We start from the raw sequence: 18841 nt of genomic DNA on the forward strand, positions 1-18841 counted from the left end.
AGGTACTGAGATATTGTATCACTGGATGCACCTCATTTTTCTGAGATCACAAATGTATTCAGATTTGCATTAATATTTGACGTGAGTTCTTGTTGAATCTCAAAGAGCTGTGATTCAGCCATCTTTAAGATTGCCTGACAAGTCGGTGTTCCTTGGGGCATCTCCTGCACAAACACCATGTGAGTAACAGCCATCTAAATTCCCAGCTTCAGGATTTTCCCCATTTCCGGCAACACTGCTAGACTTTGTACCTCAACTCGTTCAGGCTGGTCACCTAGCCGGAGGCTGGAACTGTCACAATACGCCCTGAGACCTTCAACTGTTAATGTTCAGTCAAACATCAAATACACCTTACCTCATAGCAATTCTGGGCAGCCTATTAGCTCGCCTAAATGTGTGCCTAAATTAGCTCACCTAAAACATTACACACTATGTCCCCACATGCTTCCTCCTTACCCCCACCAGCCACAGCAGATTGCTGCTCCCATCAAGCACAGTCACAGCTCACCCCAGCAACAGCGGCCAGAGATGCGGTCATGTGTGCACAAGTTGTGCCTGTGTGCTTTCACTTCAGACAAAGGCCTCTTGGCCAAAAGCTAAAATGTGTAGCAGTCTTTTTGTTGTGCCTATCTGTGACTCAACATTTCTTCTATATGATGAGTAGCAATATCTATCCTTTATCCTTGCCTTTTCATTGTTTAATTGTTGCTAGGTGTTTAGAACAAGAGCACTCTGCCAGATCATACAATGTCACCATCTTACTGTCTTCTCATACATAAACAAGAACATGCTGCCATTATGGCCTGAACTTCAGTTCACTTGCTGCTATGCTAGGCAGTCAACAAATACATCTGCTACTTTTCTGTTCCAGTTTGGTTTTCTTCCATCTATCAAAATCACAGTTAGCAGGACAATACCAACAAATTTTATTGGTCATTCAGTAAATTATCAATAGATATTATGGAAGGAAATTTAGTTATATTATTAGTTACATTATTTTCACCTGAGGTCCCAATTTCCAGTGCCTGGAAATATCTGGCCAGCGATGCTTGAAGTAACGTGAGCCAATAGTCAATATGGCCAACATTACCAATCGCTGTCTGTTAGGTTGACCAGCAAATCTTGTTCCCAATAATTGCATACCAAAAGTAGTGTGATTCTTCTCAACAGATAGCTAGAAATGGAAAATACAGTCAATAAAACAAATTCAACCAAAATGACACTCTGTAGTGATGTAAACATTCATCTGAGATATACAAAATATAGAACTTAATAATATACACAATTTTTTTTATCAAAACTGCAACACCAAAGCAGATACATGAGCGTAAACTAGTTAGTTTAAGCTCATGTACCCTATATCAAAGATTACATACATAACAACACACAAATGATTACATTTATAATTGTAATGATCTGTGATTTTGAGAATTCAGTGTTTAACAAAGAAATCACAAGCTGCAATTAGAGCTTCTAAAGAACATAGTGTGGCAACAAAGAGGGGCTGGATATAGTCCTGGAGATTTTGTTCCAGGTGGTATGCATGCAAGTACACAAAGCATCAACAGTAGTTGTTAGATGACTATGTCAAGTTGCCAACCAATCACATCCCAGACGTATCAATGAATGAACATACAAGTAAAGGAGTCGGTAGTACCAGTCCGTCTTTGAAGATCACCTGGTCATTGCTTACCACATGTGGCCAGACATTGTCATGATAAAATGCAACAAGTGGAGTTATCTGAATGAGGAGCTCTAAAACCTCCATGGTATAGAGGTCGCTGTTCAGTTTATTCTCAGTACATAGTAAAAGGGTCATGAACTTGTAAGTCATTTTCAGCCAGGTGTCTGGATACTTTTGATTGCAAAGTGTATATCTGTATTTGAATATGCATGCCTATACCAGTTTCTTTGACCTTCAGTGTAGATGCCCCAAGCGGTCATTACTAATTGTTAGACATCCTGTAAAGAAATCTTGCAGCTGTGATGCTTCTGGCACCCCTCTCAGCTTGACAACCCAGGCGGCAGCTTGTGTCCATTGAGCCTTGAACTGGCTCTGAAGGTTATGCTTAGAGAAGAATCTGTGTTAGCTTGAAATAGAAGTCTGCTTATAATATGTCAGGATCTACACAGTAGTGCAATGATTTGAGGAATCATGTTCTCACGTAATTTTAAGCATACAGATTGTTATAAATTCTTTTATCTTTTAGATCTTGTGACAGCCTCAGGTTTTTATTGCACACCTAGTGTTATACCTGTTGTAACTAATTATTCTTGCATAAAGGTTGTGTTATTTGCAGTGGCCCGAAGTACTGAACAATGGCATTGTTTACTTCAGTGAACAATGTGTTTACATTATCAAAGTACAGGCAGAAATAAAATGATGATGTGAATACAGGTGAAGACATATCTCCGCACCCCTTCTTCACGTAAGTTTTTTTTTTTCCTAATGAGTGTGGGAAACTTGTGATATAAATTCAGGAAGACATCTGAACTGGTGGGAAGCTATACCGATCCATGACTGCTCAACAGCTGCCTGCAGTACATGGGAAACAGGCTGAGTGAGGTCCAAGTCATACACATCCATGTTGACGTCTATTCAGCTGTGTTGATTATGCCAAAGAGTCGTGAGTGAGACTAGGTATCAGGCAACTACACTTGTGCCTGCGGAGGATTTAACAGACCCATCTTATGGTTCAGGAGTACTGCTACATTGCGCACATCCTTCAGATAAGATGCAGTAGTCAACAATTGGGTGTACAAGCGATTTTCAAAGTGAAATGGTATCAGTTAAATCCAGGTTCCCATTCTATCTGACATAAACATTCTCTGTACATGAAAGCCATCACCATCCTCAATCATACATTGCATTTCAACACACTCATATCATATCATTCATGAGCAAGTACATTTATCATAACTTGCATCTGGCCATCCTGATTTAGGTTTTCCGTGACTTCCCTAAATCAATTCAGGCAAATGCTGGGATGGTGCCTTTGAAAGGACATGGTCAATTTCCTTCCTCAACCTTCCCTAATTCGATGGGACCGATGATCTCAGTGTTTAGTCCCCTTCCTCCAAATCAACAGACAATCTGTTATCATTTATAAGATTTCTAATGACAATGGCTTCTCTATTCCACAGCATAAAGATATTGCTAGATAGTGTGACTGCTCACATGTTAATGTCAAGTGAAGCATTTACGAGAGGTCAGCTGCTCTGCAGCCTGCGTATTTGCTATTACAATCCAATCCAGCCAGTGACAGCCCTTGTCGTCCATATTTTGTGCATCACAGTGTTTGATCTTGGTGGTGATAGTTTAAACTGAATCATGACACAATGGTCCATGTAAAGCCCAGTGTTCACACGAGTTTGAGGATGATGTGCCCCAGTATTTGGCTCTAACCAAAAGTGGTAAATGCCTGTGTGTTAAATGTCAATAACTTGACCAAGTCTTAGGTGCCTAATGTAGTCTGGTGACAATGAGGCACTTGCCACATTGAACTCTTCTATTAACAGAAGATATAGATGTGTGCCATCTTTAGCACGACAAATGTTTACTCATTGTAATATAAGTGAGGAGAAGGCTGCACTTGTCAGAATCACCGATCTTAGCAGCAGGTGCAAAGACAGCACTTTACATAAGCTGACACAACAGCTGCACCCTCTATTGAGCACCCAGAGGATACTGCATTGAAGAATCAGGATCACTAAAGAAGACTAAATCATTTCCTGTCTTTTGACAAGATCAGTGTGTTGTATTTAGAATCAGATATATGCTTTAAAATTCTGTAATATCTCCGTGCTGTTTAATCCATATACAAAACATATCATCAACACTTAATTTACAGATACTTCTTGTGCAGATACATAATGCTTTATCCCTGGCAATAGATGCTGTTGTTTGTGTTGTGTGGCATGCATGCCATTATCCAGAAACGATGAATATCTCAGACTGTAGTGACCACTTGAGTGGCATGCTCCTGTGGGAATTTTCCAGCAGAGTCCTGTTTTAATGCCTGCTTCATAGGATGCCTACATCTGTGTTAGAAACTCCCATGGTGACTTCATTCAGGTCACCTTCATTGTTGAGGAGCATAGTGGATAAACGACAAGTGGGATGTTTTGGGCAGTATTGGATTCAAATACAGAGATACACTATGAATCAAAAGTATCCGGACACCTGGTTGAAAATGACTTACAAGTCTGTGGTGCCCTCCATCAGTAATGCTGGAATTCAGTATGGTGTTGGCCAACCCTTAGCCTTGATGACAGCTTCCACACTCACAGGCATACATTCAATCAAGTGCTGGAAGGTTTCTTGGGGAATGGCAGTACATTCTTCACGGAGCGTTGTACTGAGGAGAGCTATCGATGTTGGTTGATGAGGCCTGGCATGAAGTCGGCATTCCAAAACATCCCAAAGGTGTTGTATAAGATTCCAATCAGGACTCTGTGCAGGCCAGTCCATTAAAGGGATGTTATTGTCGTATAACCACTTCACCATAGGCTGTGCATTATGAACAAGTGCTCAATCATGTTGAAAGATGCAATCGCCATCCCTGAATCGCTCTTCAACAATGGGACGCAAGAAGGTGCTTAAAACATCAGTGTAGGCCTGTGCTGTGATAGTACCACACAAAACAACAAGGGGTGCAAACGCCCTCCATGAAAAACATGACCATACCACCGCCTCCGAAATTTACTGTTGGCACTACACACACTGACAGATGATATTCACTGGGCATTCGCCATACCGACACCCTGCCATCGGATCGCCACATTGTGTACTGTGATTCATCACTCCACACAATGCTTCTCCACTGTTCAATCATCCAATGTTTACACTCCTTACACTAAGCGAGATGTCGTTTGGCATTTACTGGCGTGATGTGTGGCTTACGAGCAGCCGATCGACCATGAAATCCAAGTTTTCTCACCTCCTGCCTAACTATCCTAGTACTTGCAATGGATCCTGATGCAGTCTGGAATTCCTGTGTGATGGTCTGGATAGATGTCTGCCTATTACACATTACGACCTTCTTCAACTGTCAGGGGTCTCTCTCAGTTAACAGACGAGGTCAGTATGTACGCTTTTGTGCTGTACATGTCCCTTCATGTTTCCACTTCACTATCACATTGGAAACAGAGGACCTAGGGATGTTTAGGAGTGTGCAAATCTCACATACAGACATATAACACTAGTGACACCAAATCACCTGACCACATTCAAAGTCTGTGAGTTCCACAGAGTGCCGATTCTGCTCTCTCGCGATGTCTAATGACTACTGGGGTTGCTGATATGGAGTACCTGACAGTAGGTGGCAGCACAATGCACCCTCAAAAAACGTTAGTAGATCAGTTACTGCTGCTACAATGGCAGGTTATCAAGATTCAAGTGAGTTTGAACCTGGTGTTTTAGTTGGTGCACGAGTGATGGGACACAGCATCTCCGAGGTAGCAATGAAGTGGTGATTTTCCCATATGACCATTTCACAAGTGTACCGTGAATATTAGGAATCCTGTAAAACATCAAATCTCTGACACTGCTGGGGCCGGGAAAAGATCCTGCAAGAATGGGAGCAATGATGACAAGAGAATCGATCAATGTGACACAAGTGCAATCCTTCCACAAATTGCTGCAAATTTCAATGCTGAGCCATCAACAAGTGTCAGCATACAAACTGTTCAATGAAACATCATCAATATGGGCTTTCAGAGCCGAACGCCACACACGTACCCTTGATGACTGCACAACACAAAGTTTTATGCCTGGCCTGGGCCCGTCAACACCGACATTAGACTGTTGATGACTTGAAACATGTTACCTGGTCGGATGAGTCTCATTTCAAACTGAATCACACAGATGGACATGTATGGGTATGGAGACAACCTCATAAATCCATGGACCCTGAATCTCTGCAGGGGATTGATCAAGCTGGTGGAGGCACTGTGATGGTATGGGGCATGTGCAGTTGGAGTCATATGGGACCCCTGGTATGTATAGATATGACTCTGACAGGTGACATGTACATTAGCATCCTGTCTGATCACCTGCATCCATTCATGTTTATTGTGCATTCTGATGGACTTGGGCAATTCCAGCAGGGCAATGTGACACCCCACACATCGAGAATTGCTACAGAGTGGCTCTAGGAACACTCTTCTGAGTTTAAATACTTCCGCTGGCCACCAAACTCCTCAGACATTAACATTACTGAGCATATCTGGGATGCCATGCAACACCCTCGCACTCTTACAGATTTATGGACAGCCCTGCATGATTCGTGGTGTCAATTCCATCCAGCACTACTTCACACATTAGTCAAGTCCATGCCACATCATGTTGCGACACTTCTGCATGGTCGCGGGGGCCCTATACAATATTGGGCAGGTGTACCAGTTTTTTGGTTCTTCAGTGTAACATCCTAGTGCAAGGTCTGTATACGGTACATATCACAAGTAGAAGGAAAAATTTAAGATGAGAAAAAGTGTTCAAGGGGAAAATACGAGGAAGAGGGAGGGGGGGAGTGCACATGGAGCACCAAGTGATTAGTTGCTTATGTAGAAAAATGTCTCAAAATAATGGCCCTGATAACATGGTGCCTTCATATCACAAGGTTATCATTCCAGAAATCAGTGCTCCTGTTTCCATTGTCAGGGGCAAACTCAATACATGTACTTTGTTGAAAGATTAATTAATGGTGCGTCACAATACCTTATTTAGTATTATGTATTTGTTCTTTCAAGAATAATTTTATGAGCATCAGGATCAAAGTTGAGAACAAGTGTAGTGAAGTCCAAGTAGGTTTTTCAAAACATCTCATAGACAGGCAGGGTGTCTTCTTCTATTTTTTTTTTATTATTATTATTATTTTTTTTTTTTTTTTTTTTTTTTTTTTTTTTTTTTTTTTTTTTTTTTTTTTGCGCCTAACTTCGTGCAGTTCATGGAAATTATGCCAGATGTCATTGCAAGTTCATTGCTTCTGTTGTGAGTCCGCCATTTCAGTTTGCCACAATGGCGGACAAAGTACGGTTGACTGTCGCACAAAAGAAGAAGATTGTGTTACTGATCACGGCGATGAACAGCATTATATTGGCACAGAGAAGGACATTAAACTATGTGACTTCTTCCTTTGTGGGTTCCTTAAAGAGAAGCTGTACCACAGAAAACCTCATGCAACTTATGACCGTCATTGTAGAGTTATGCCATGCTATTCGTGAAGATTTGTGTCGGAAAGTCGTCACAAATGCATGTGTGTGGCTTGAAGAAGTTGTAAACCAAAACGGCAGTCATATTGAACATGTGGTTCATTAAGTTACATTTCCAAGTTGTATTCTTTACTTCTACATCAATAAATTACAAATCTTGTCAACAACAAATGTGTCATTCATGAAACAAATCAGGTGACTTATCGTGCGGCACCCTGTATGTTTGTAAATAACTGTACCTTCCAAATTATGTAGCTAAGAGCGGCCTCAATTTCTGGTTCCCATCGGCCAAGGAATCCAACCTTCATAAACTTTGTCACTGTCAAGATCTGATTTTTCATTACTGCTGCAATTTCTTTGTCAAGGTCCACAGCATCCAACTGTTAAATATGAGAGAGCAACATGAATCAGTTACAGGTCTTAAGTAGGTAGGCTTAGTTGTGTAGTCTTCAATCACAAACTATAATACATATTTTACTGTACTACACAAACAAGTATTATTTTAAAAGATCAAGAAACTTACACAGGATACAAGCACACACTGATATAAGAGACTTACAAGCATTAAATAGAAATGCAATTAAAACACATAAACATGTAAATAATGTGTCTTATTCATTAACTATAGAATCTGCCACTCCTAATATACAGATGCACTAATCAAATTATTGTGCAATTACAGAAAGTGTGACTGCTAATTTCATAATAATTTCACAACAGAAAGAGATGCTCTTACATAGTTGACTACTGTGGTACAATAGTGTGTTCTACACATATTATAAATGTCATATCATGTTCCACTTAGTTTTCCCTTTTAATAGCAGTTCAAACTGTTTGCACCACTATTGTTTTGAGTTTGTTAGTGAGCATAACCTCAACAAAACAAAATGTTTAAAACACAACGAACATGTAGCTTAAGGTAATCAGTAAATTTTATTCCACGTTTTCTTTGTTTTTACAGAAAACCATCCTTGTGTATTAATCGCTCCAGTCTTGAAGGGAACTTGTAATCTTTATAACATGACAGATCCAGAAATTAAAAGAGAATCAGGAAGCTTATTTTAAAGTTATTTGTCTACTGTTCAGAAAAACATCCAGCCCCATTAGGAGCACCGCTCTCGGGTGTGGGAAGTTCTTAAGTAGCTATAAATCACCCTTACTGCTGTATACAATTGCAGTTTGCTGTGGATAGGTGTGTTTGGAGGGCTACCGAGAGACATGTACCAGAAATACCAACTGTACTTCAAATACTACCCTCTCCCTTGGATACTGTCTCGTCTCCAGGAACATGACTGTTAATTATGTGTCAGTGGTAGGTCTGGGAGCTCTGTACTGGGCAGATAGGGGCCACGAAGAACTCAGAGTATGACAACCATCCAGCTAACCAGCATGTTTCAAATGCTGTCTCCCAACTGAAATTGATCCATTGCAGCACACTTTGCTTGTTGGTATGTCTGTTGTGTCTCATCTCAGTGGGGAGCAAACAAAAGAATAGAGGTCTGCTAATTATCAGCAGCTCAAACATGCAGTGAACAAGGGAATCCTTTAGCAAAGAGATGGGAAAGATCACTTTGTGCACTCTGTGTTTATGTCTGAAGACTTCATTCACCATGCTGAAGAGGCTGTTTTAGCAGCTGCTGAGGGAAAAGAGTGCAACCAATTGCAGATTGTAATACAATGGAATAAACTGTACCTGCTGTCTTGACTCTGATGTCATATTTGCAGCATTCCAGTTAGTGGCAGAGAAGGTTGAGAACAACAGCCTAGTTCATGGAATTTCACTGTTTCACAATCTGCAACATTGTCCCAGAATTGATAGCAGACCCCTAGTTCTCAGTCACATGAAGGAATGAACCAGAGACTCTGACATGTTAGGTTGCAACTTCCTAGACTTGCACCATAGGCTTAAAAATGTCTCAATGGCTCAGAGGTGCAATTAAGATTCAAAGAAATGGATGACAGCGTGCCCCCTGCTGCTGGTTTTCTGGCTGTGCATTATTGAATACAGTCTCTGCTCCCACCACCACAACTGCATCAGTGTACCATCCTCCTCCTCACTGTCAGGCTCCACCTCCTTTGATGATGCCAGTGCAAATGGTGGTGGGGGATTGGGGGGGTGGGGGAAGGTGTGAGGGGGGGGGGGGGGGGAATCCAGTATTGACAATCATCGATAATGTCACACCAGCGGGCGACCATAGCAAAGATGCTGTATGTCCATGCAGAGCCAATGGCAGTACCATTCCAGACAAGGCTTGAGACACACCTCCCGGGTGTTGCAAGGCACCGCCACTGCACAGTGTAGTGGTTCCACCTACTTTTTTTATTTCTTCGTTTGTTGTCCTCAGTGTCGACGTACTGCATTGCTACACTGGCTGAAAAATGGAGTTTGTAATTTGGACACTGACTACTGTAAATACTGTAGCCGACAGGTAGACATTTGCATTGCACCACAGTTTACTTTCACTTTGCACAACCCTACAATAATACAGTTATATATGTATGGCCAGTGCACTATTGTTTAAACTTTCCACAAGCCTCATTAACAGTTTGCAGGCAAACCTCCACATACTGCTACAATAGTTTACTATTGAACATCTACGAGCAGTAAAAACCTACCACAAAGTTCACAGTTCTTGAAGAATAAAAAGGTACGTACAGAGCAGACACTGTCAGTGTTTTAACACATGCCTATTGGTGTAACACTTATTTCACTGTTAAGATGATACATTGTTGTCATTCTAAGCAACACAGGTTCCCCGTCTGAAACTCGGCCGTGGACTGACTGTCTCATGACCAAAATTTGGGCCCTTATATATCATCACAATAATAGGTACTGAAACTACACATTGTTTAAAGCTAAATTGTGAAATTAAAATATTGTTATGCAAACAATACTTTTGACAGAACTGTTTATTACTTTGTAATTAATGAAGTGCTGCTTTTGCTAACATGTTTTCAAATAGAGCCAAATAGATACTTTAAGATTACTAGCATTACGTTTATAATTAGTGCAGAATTTATATTTTTGTTAATATGTCAACAACAGAATTTAAGTTACAAAAAAATTATTGATTTCACCCTATAATGAAAGATACTAACTAGGAATAGTCAAAATACATTAGAAAATCAATTACATTACATAAAACTATGCACAATATTAGATCTGGTGTTATTTACTTTAAAACTGAGGGCCAATCTTTCTCTATTATGAAAATACAGATTATACTCACGTACGTTAATGGTTATTAGTTCAAAAATGAATTTAAGTAGGCAGATGGCAAAACAAGAGGGGAATTAAAATTATGCCAGCTCACTTTGTCACAACAACAGTTTCACTATGGTTGCAAAGGGCAAGTGTGACAGTTCTTCCTCGAGTTCCATCTGGAGTACAGTTCGAGTTCTATAGAGTCGTCATGTCATTGCTTGGCTGAGCTTATGTTGGGGTTATTCTAAGTCAAATCATCCAATAATTCTAGGACTTGTAATCCAGCATCTCAGATGTTCACAAAACTTTGCACATTTGCTTAGACTTATGACATAAGAACTTCGGCATTTTTTTTCTTTTTTTGTCTAACACTAAAACTTCTTTTTGCATTGAATTTTCAGTGTAGTGATGTTCCTATAATTTGGCTGTGCAAGACTGTCCATACAAAATGATACTTGTCTAGAGAAACATCCATAACTTTGGTCTTTATGAAGGTTTTGATTTGGAATTTTTTTCAGAAGTTAAGGGGCATATAGTTAACAGAAATGCAATTATTTAAGCAGTCAAGTTACAAAGCCAACTGAAAAAAAATTAATGTATGTCATTTTCCAATTTCTGGAAAAATCACAAGAGCAAACATATATCACATTTCTCCAACCTGCTAGGACCCTAGTTTTGGTCTTGAATAATTTCCAAGACTATATGCTTTCTAATAAAATAAAAATATTAATGTGTTTTCTATAAATGAACACACAAATAAATCATAAATCAAAATACTTTTTTCTATCATAAAAAAATGAGTCAGTCCAAGTTAAGTTCATCCAAGCCTGACACCCACTACCTCAGATGCAGAGGCATCAAATTAATGTATTTAAATATTAATTATCCTAGGCAAACAAATTAACTTTAAGAGTGAAAAATTTATTTCATTTTATTAATTTAGTAAGTTCTGAAAGACTATAACATATCATATTTATATGGGTAGCTAATCACTTGTTCACAGTGATACGAGAGTGTTCTGTTTGCATGCAGTAGCTTGTTTGGAACCTGTACAAATATGAAAACAATGCAACACTTGCTGACATGCAATGTTCAAATCACTGACATGCAACAGCCAGTGTGTTTGGTCTCAGTTACTCTTTGTCTTTCTGTGAGACAGATCACATTTGTTTGTGGTGCAGCAATTTATCACTCAGTTTGTCATGAAGTATGATTTTAAATGAAATAGTACTCAACTAATTACAGTGGGGAGCATGAATTCATGTAGTGTCGAAACACCCATATCATGTGATGCCCTACACCTAAAGTAAAAAATTTCAGAGCTGAGTGAAGCCTGGCAAAATTTCACATTGCCATGATCCAAAATAAACTTTCCAGAAGAACAAGAGAGAACTACTATTACTTAAAAGTTTTGAAAACCATCAAAAACTTATTGTGATCTTCTCAAAATACAAAGACAACTGAAGAGTCCTTGAGATCAGTAAGCTTAGCTTCGTCCAGACCATAAATTGCTAGAAGAACCTGTGCAAAACCACACAAAAAACTATGTAGAACATATTATAAGATTTGTGAACAAAAAACTGAAATCAATGACAGAAATGAAAGTGATGGTGGTGATTCAGAGCGACATTTCATCAGTAAGTACTAAAAAAGATCAAAGTATCAAGGTTGCAGGTAAAGCTTCAGAACAAGGATGCAAAGACTGCAGCCCACATGTGACCTGTCAACAATCTGATAGTGGCATGCCCCCTTGATCATTCATTCTTCACAAGCTAAAACAATTGCTACATTTATTTAGCAACCTTTCTACTATTTTTTGTGAAATGCACCAGAAAAAGTACAGCTGGAACTTACCAACATGCAAAACAATGAGACATTGCGAATTAAGTTTGATGAAACAAATCTGTTGAATTTCTATTGTAGTGTAAATAGAAACACTTGCAAGTTATTGGTAGATAACATGTTACATAATGAATATAGACAATAAAAAATAGTAATTGCTTGATGAGTGACAATTTAGAGTCAATTTTGCACTGGTCTGTGATAAAAATTGAGCCTCTGCATCTTAAAACATCATACCATTCCAAATCACAGCAAGACCTCATATGGCAAACATATACCAGAAAAAGTGAAGCATTAGATTACAGTGTTGAAGTTTATGACAGTACGGAGTATAAAATAGATGATGAAATTGTTAAGAAAGGCAAAGATTTTCATGCAATGATGCTGTTAATGAAAGACAAAATGGCTAGTATAGGGATAACTGAAAAAGAAAAAGAAAATGTTTAACTTTAGTTCCTCCCTCTTAGTCAAAATAAAAATAAAATGTCAGACTTTAATGTTAGTGAGTATGCAGCTTGACAGCCAAGGAAACTGAAAACAGAAATGGGTATTTTTATCAGTTCCTAAACTGAAAACCAAGGAAACTGAAAACAGAAATGAGTATTTTTATCAGTTCCTAAACAAAAAGAAGTAAAATAATAGCTGATAAGCTGTAAAATTTGTCACTGATTTTTTCCACGTGATAAAAATACTCAAATGTGACCAGGAGCAAAAGACAAAGACTTATCCTCTGCGACCTAATTGAACAATATTCTTGTTTTAAAAGAGAGAACCCAAATATTAACAATGCTTTTTTCTAAATTTTGTTCACTAAGACCAAAATGGTGTGTTTTAGATGGTGCTGCAGGCACTCATTGTAGTATTCATCAAAATATAAAATTTCTGTTGTATGTGCTACTTTTGTACATGGAACACACTGAAAGAATACGTATAGAACTTATAAAATTTCTTGTATGTGGCTCAGAAAAGTATGACTGCATGCTTAATTAACATGATAATTATCCTTGTGATGGCATATTGTCAGAATTTTTTGAATAAAAATTAGCTTATAAAGATGCTGATGATGAGTCAGTGGATTACACAGACCATCGGACTGAAACGGTAAAGCAGTCTACAACTATTGATGAACACATTTACTTGTTTATAACAAAATTATAGGCACTTAAATCACATTCATTTATATCTAAGTGGCAGGTATACCACTGAAACATTTGAAAAAAAAAATCTAACCCCCCAAAAAAGCAATTCTGTTAATGGACTTGGCTGAAAATTATAGCCTTGTAAAAGTGATGATAAGGTGCATGACAAAGAATTTATAAATGCTGCTCAGAAAGAAAGGGTTAACTGGTTGGCTGAACACTACCCACGAGTCAAGGAACTGCATTATTTTACTGACGGGTGTACTACGCAATACAAAAATAGAAAAAGCTTTAAAAACTTGTGTGAGCACAAAAATCATTTTTCTGTTGATGCTGAACATTCATTTTTGCTACTTGGTACAGTAAATCTGTGTGTGATAGATAGGGAGGAATTGTAAAACACATACTGAGATAAGCTAGTCTTCAATTAGAGAATGATGCACAAACAACAACTGCATTTGAGGTTACAATTTCTGCAAGGCTAATACTGACAAACTTTTTTTTTTTCCACTTCTTAGAGAAAATAAAATCAAACAATAGAAAATCCAGCACACAATGTAACAATATTATAGAAAAGAAAGTTCCTACTCACCATACAGTGGAGGCACTGAGTCGCAGACAGGCACAACAAAAAGACTGTCGCAATATAAGCTTTCAACCAACAAGGCCTTTGTCCAAAATAGACCACACACACACACACCCACACGCACACACGCGCGTGTGCAGGTATGAGAGTAGCAACTTTCCCTTTTATAATACTGTTACAGAAAATAAATGTAGATTTTCTAAGCAAGAACCTTGGGAAGAGATTTTTGACAGGCTGCACAATACCTGGTTCTAGGAATTTTAAGTTACAAGCCACTTTCCTGTGATTCATTAGAAATTAGAAGAGTAAATTGTTCTGGAAAGCCTTCCTCAATTTTCTCGTTCAATGAAAATGCCCCGCAATGGTCACTCGCTCATCCTCAACAAAACTCTGTATATGATGACAGGTAGTACTTTGCCTTCATCAAGAATGTATGTGATGAAGAAGGAGATGCTGAACTACTGTTTCTCAATCCATATGAACCAGCAGTGTCATTCTTCTCGGCTGAGAAGGAAGATTTTTGTTCTGTTCCTTTAGTAAACATTTTTTGTAGCATTGGCGAATCACAGTCAAGCACTTCAGGAAGAATGTGTTACTTTAATGTGACTATATTATGGAAAGGATAGTTGCTACTTGCCATATAGCAGAGATGCTAAAGTTGCAGAACAGTACAACAAACATACCATCAAAAAATGAGCAGGGTTGTCGCAAGTTTCGCCAAGTGAAATTCACTGATATTTCCCTGATTTCCAGACAAGTTTTAGCTTTTTTCCCTGACAAATTTTGAGATATCAAGGGTAAGTAAAGACATACACTGACAAAAAAAAATAAGGACTTCGTATTTCTAAAAGTGTGAGCAAAAATCGTAAATACTGTCATTAACATCTTTTGTAATCATGTTTTCAAATGGGGAAAGTAAGCCAAGGTATGTGTGTTTCATTAAGACCACTGTTGTTATTTTATTTCAATAAAATGAAACACCCCCCCCATGAACCATGGACCTTGCCGTTGGTGGGGAGGCTTGCGTGCCTCAGCGATGCAGATAGCCGTACCGTAGGTACAACCACAACGGAGGGGTATCTGTTGAGAGGCCAGACAAACGTGTGGTTCCTGAAGAGGGGCAGCAGCCTTTTCAGTAGTTGCAAGGGCAACAGTCTGGATGATTGACTGACCTGGCCTTGTAACAATAACCAAAACGGCCTTGCTGTGCTGGTACTGCGAACGGCTGAAAGCAAGGGAAAACTACGGCCGTAATTTTTGGAGAGAGGTTTGGAGGAAAGGTTAACTACTGAATTAGGATGTTGTGGTTCCAGATTGTGTTGATTGGAATTTTGAGGTTTTGGAGGGAGTGGAGATGGAAGTGGGAGATTGAGTAGATGAGAGACTGGGTTTGTGTGCAATGAGAGGAGGTTGAGGTTTGCTGGAAAGGTTGTGAAGGGTGAGTGAGTTGCCTTTCCGGCAACTCAACCATGACAGATCAACACCTTCAACCCATTACATGCAGTCTCCCATCCTTCATCAAAGACACCAACCACTTTCTCGAACGCCTGGAATCCTTACCCAATCTGTTACCCCCGGAAACCATCCTTGTAACCATTGATGCCACTTCCTTATACACAAATATTCCGCACGTCCAGGGCCTCGCTGCGATGGAGCATTTCCTTTCACGCCGATCACCTGCCACCCTACCTAAAACCTCTTTCCTCATCACCTTAGCCAGCTTCATCCTGACCCACAACTTCTTCACTTTTGAAGGCCAGACATACCAACAATTAAAGGGAACAGCCATGGGTACCAGGATGGCCCCCTCGTACGCCAACCTATTCATGGGTCGCTTAGAGGAAGCCTTCTTGGTTACCCAGGCCTGCCAACCCAAAGTTTGGTACAGATTTATTGATGACATCTTCATGATCTGGACTCACAGTGAAGAAGAACTCCAGAATTTCCTCTCCAACCTCAACTCCTTTGGTTCCATCAGATTCACCTGGTCCTACTCCAAATCCCACGCCACTTTCCTTGACGTTGACCTCCATCTGTCCAATGGCCAGCTTCACACGTCCGTCCACATCAAACCCACCAACAAGCAACAGTACCTCCATTATGACAGCTGCCACCCATTCCACATCAAACGGTCCCTTCTCTACAGCCTAGGTCTTCGTGGCAAACGAATCTGGTCCAGTCCAGAATCCCTGAACTATTACACCAACAACCTGACAACAGCCTTCGCATCTCGCAACTACCCTCCCAACCTGGTACAGAAGCAAATAACCAGAGCCACTTCCTCAACCCCTCGAACCCAGAATCCCCCACAAAAGAACCACAAAAGTGCCCCACTTGTGACAGGATACTTTCCGGGACTAGACCAGACTCTGAATGTGGCTCTCCAGCAGGGATACGACTTCCTCAAATCCTGCCCTGAAATGAGATCCATCCTTCATGAAATCCTCCCCACTCCACCAAGAGTGTCTTTCCGCCGACCACCTAACCTTCGTAACCTGTTAGTTCATCCCTATGAAATCCCCAAACCACCTTCCCTACCCTCTGGCTCCTATCCTTGTAACCGCCCCCGGTGTAAAACCTGTCCCATGCACCCTCCTACCACCACCTACTCCACTCCTGTAACCCGGAAGGTGTACACGATCAAAGGCAGAGCCACATGTGAAAGCACCCACGTGATTTACCAACTGACCTGCCTACACTGTGATGCATTCTATGTGGGAATGACCAGCAACAAACTGTCCATTCGCATGAATGGACACAGGCAGACATGTTTGTTGGTAATGAGGATCACCCTGTGGCTAAACATGCCTTGGTGCACGGCCAGCACATCTTGGCACAGTGTTACACCGTCCGGGTTATCTGGATACTTCCCACCAACACCAACCTATCCGAACTCCGGAGATGGGAACTTGCTCTTCAATATATCCTCTCTTCCCGTTACCCACCAGGCCTCAATCTCCGCTAATTTCAAGTTGCCGCCACTCATACCTCACCTGTCATTCAACATCATCTTTGCCTCTTCACTTCCGCCTCGACTGACATCTTTGCCCAAACTCTTTGTCTTTAAATATGTCTGCTTGTGTCTGTATATGTGTGGATGGATATGTGTGTGTGTGCGAGTGTATACCCGTCCTTTTTTCCCCCTAAGGTAAGTCTTTCCGCTCCCGGGATTGGAATGACTCCTTACCCTCTCCCTTAAAACCCACATCCTCTCGTCTTTCCCTCTTCTTCCTTCTTTCCTGATGAGGCAACAGTTTGTTGCGAAAGCTTGAATTTTGTGTGTGTGTTTGTGTTTGTTTGTGTGTCTATCGACCTGCCAGCGCTTTCGTTCGGTAAGTCACATCATCTTTGTTTTTAGATATATTTTTCCCACGTGGAATGTTTCCCTCTATTATATTGATATAGGCATATTTACATACACAGCAACTTATTTAGACTGTTGCCTTAAAGCACAGCGATGTATTAGTAAGGAAGTTTTGTGTCCAGCACTTGTGACACTCATTAGGTCATGAGGCAGGTGTGAGTGGCCATTCTGCTAGCAGAAGCTGGCACCACACCTGGCATATCGCTTTCGTTATTAGTTGTGACTTGGAGGGGAGACGGTGCAGCACTCAGCCATTGCAGCAGAGACAGACGAGCAGCATGCAGCAAGGCTAGCTGCAGCAGGTCAATAAACCTTAACAGCTGAGCACAACAGATGTGGATCAGCCAGCCTAGGCCTTACTACTTGTTGCGCTCTACAACACATCGCCATACAACTAGCAGCAAGTCAGAGGTGGATTACAGTGATTAAGTGCTGTCTGTGCATGGCTCCCATAATCCCTCGTTGAGTCTCCATTTGCATAAAACTAAATGAATGATATCATTGGTGTTTCTTTCTTACATTTCATTCCAACAATATTGAGTTTTTCGAAACCTTTGGTTTCGACAAATTTTATCTTTATGCTTACTTAATTTTCAACTCATTACAATAATTAAGGCTGTTTGGAAAGCAACAGCCCAAAGACTTTCATACAAACAAAAATACTTTATTATTAATGTGAACAATATGTAAGCTTTGTTAATTTCATTTATGTCTGCACTTGATTTTTGGTATATGTGCTAACGTGCTATTTCCTTTCAGTTTTGAAGAGAATATTGTACGGGTCATGGAAATGGACTAATACTAAACAAGATTATACAATGTCATGATTTTCTTAAACACTTTATGTCATATATAAACAAACTTTGCAAGAATTATAGACTAGTAGGAGTGGATGAATGTGATGTGCATTCTTTTAAAATGTTGAAATTGAAATGGTTAATATGAACATGAGGGAATCATTGCAATGTGTGATTAGATTTCTATTTCTAGGATATTTTCATTCCATTTCAGCCAACTTTGTTTGTTTTTCTTCTCTTTCTTTCCATTAAATTGGGGATTTATCTTATATTTCCAAAAATTCTTTAATTCTCACATATTTAGGAAACATTTAATGATGGGAAGTAAGGGTAAAGATATGTCCTGTTCTGGACAAACTGAGTCTATCTTTATGCATCTTTGCTCCAGTGAGCTTCCATTACTGACTACAGACTCCCATTGTACTAGAAGGGTGTGGCTGGGTGCCCACAGTTCGTTTTGGCACATAAGAAAGTCAGTCTAGCCTGAGCAAGCCTGCAGGGCAGCTCCCATGTACCCATGCTCCACAAAATTGTGCTTATGAATTATTTTTGTGGAAGAATAACACTGGTGACATCATTTTAGTTTTAATAGAGTTATTGTAGAATATTTGGAGTCCTGCCTGAGCCTTTATAAAGAGAGGATCGTGAGCGTGCATGTTGTGCATGATCAGGTGCAAAAGTCATTAATTTGTAGAA

The 18841-nt window shown here is 40.0% G+C and overlaps 1 protein-coding gene across 1 annotated transcript in view; it reads right to left on the minus strand.

Moving 5' to 3' along the window:
* LOC126203879 (peroxisome biogenesis factor 2) overlaps positions 1–18841 on the minus strand; it is a 93879-nt gene that overhangs the window by 45126 nt on the left and 29912 nt on the right. The window contains exons 2-3 of the mRNA XM_049938260.1: positions 7452–7592; positions 1004–1174 (exon numbers count right to left, since the gene is read on the minus strand). Coding sequence (XP_049794217.1) covers positions 1004–1174; positions 7452–7592 — 312 coding nt within the window. The remainder of the gene's footprint in view (positions 1–1003; positions 1175–7451; positions 7593–18841) is intronic.

The sequence above is a fragment of the Schistocerca nitens genome, chromosome 9, assembly GCF_023898315.1.
Source record: "Schistocerca nitens isolate TAMUIC-IGC-003100 chromosome 9, iqSchNite1.1, whole genome shotgun sequence".
Lineage (NCBI taxonomy): Eukaryota > Metazoa > Arthropoda > Insecta > Orthoptera > Acrididae > Schistocerca > Schistocerca nitens.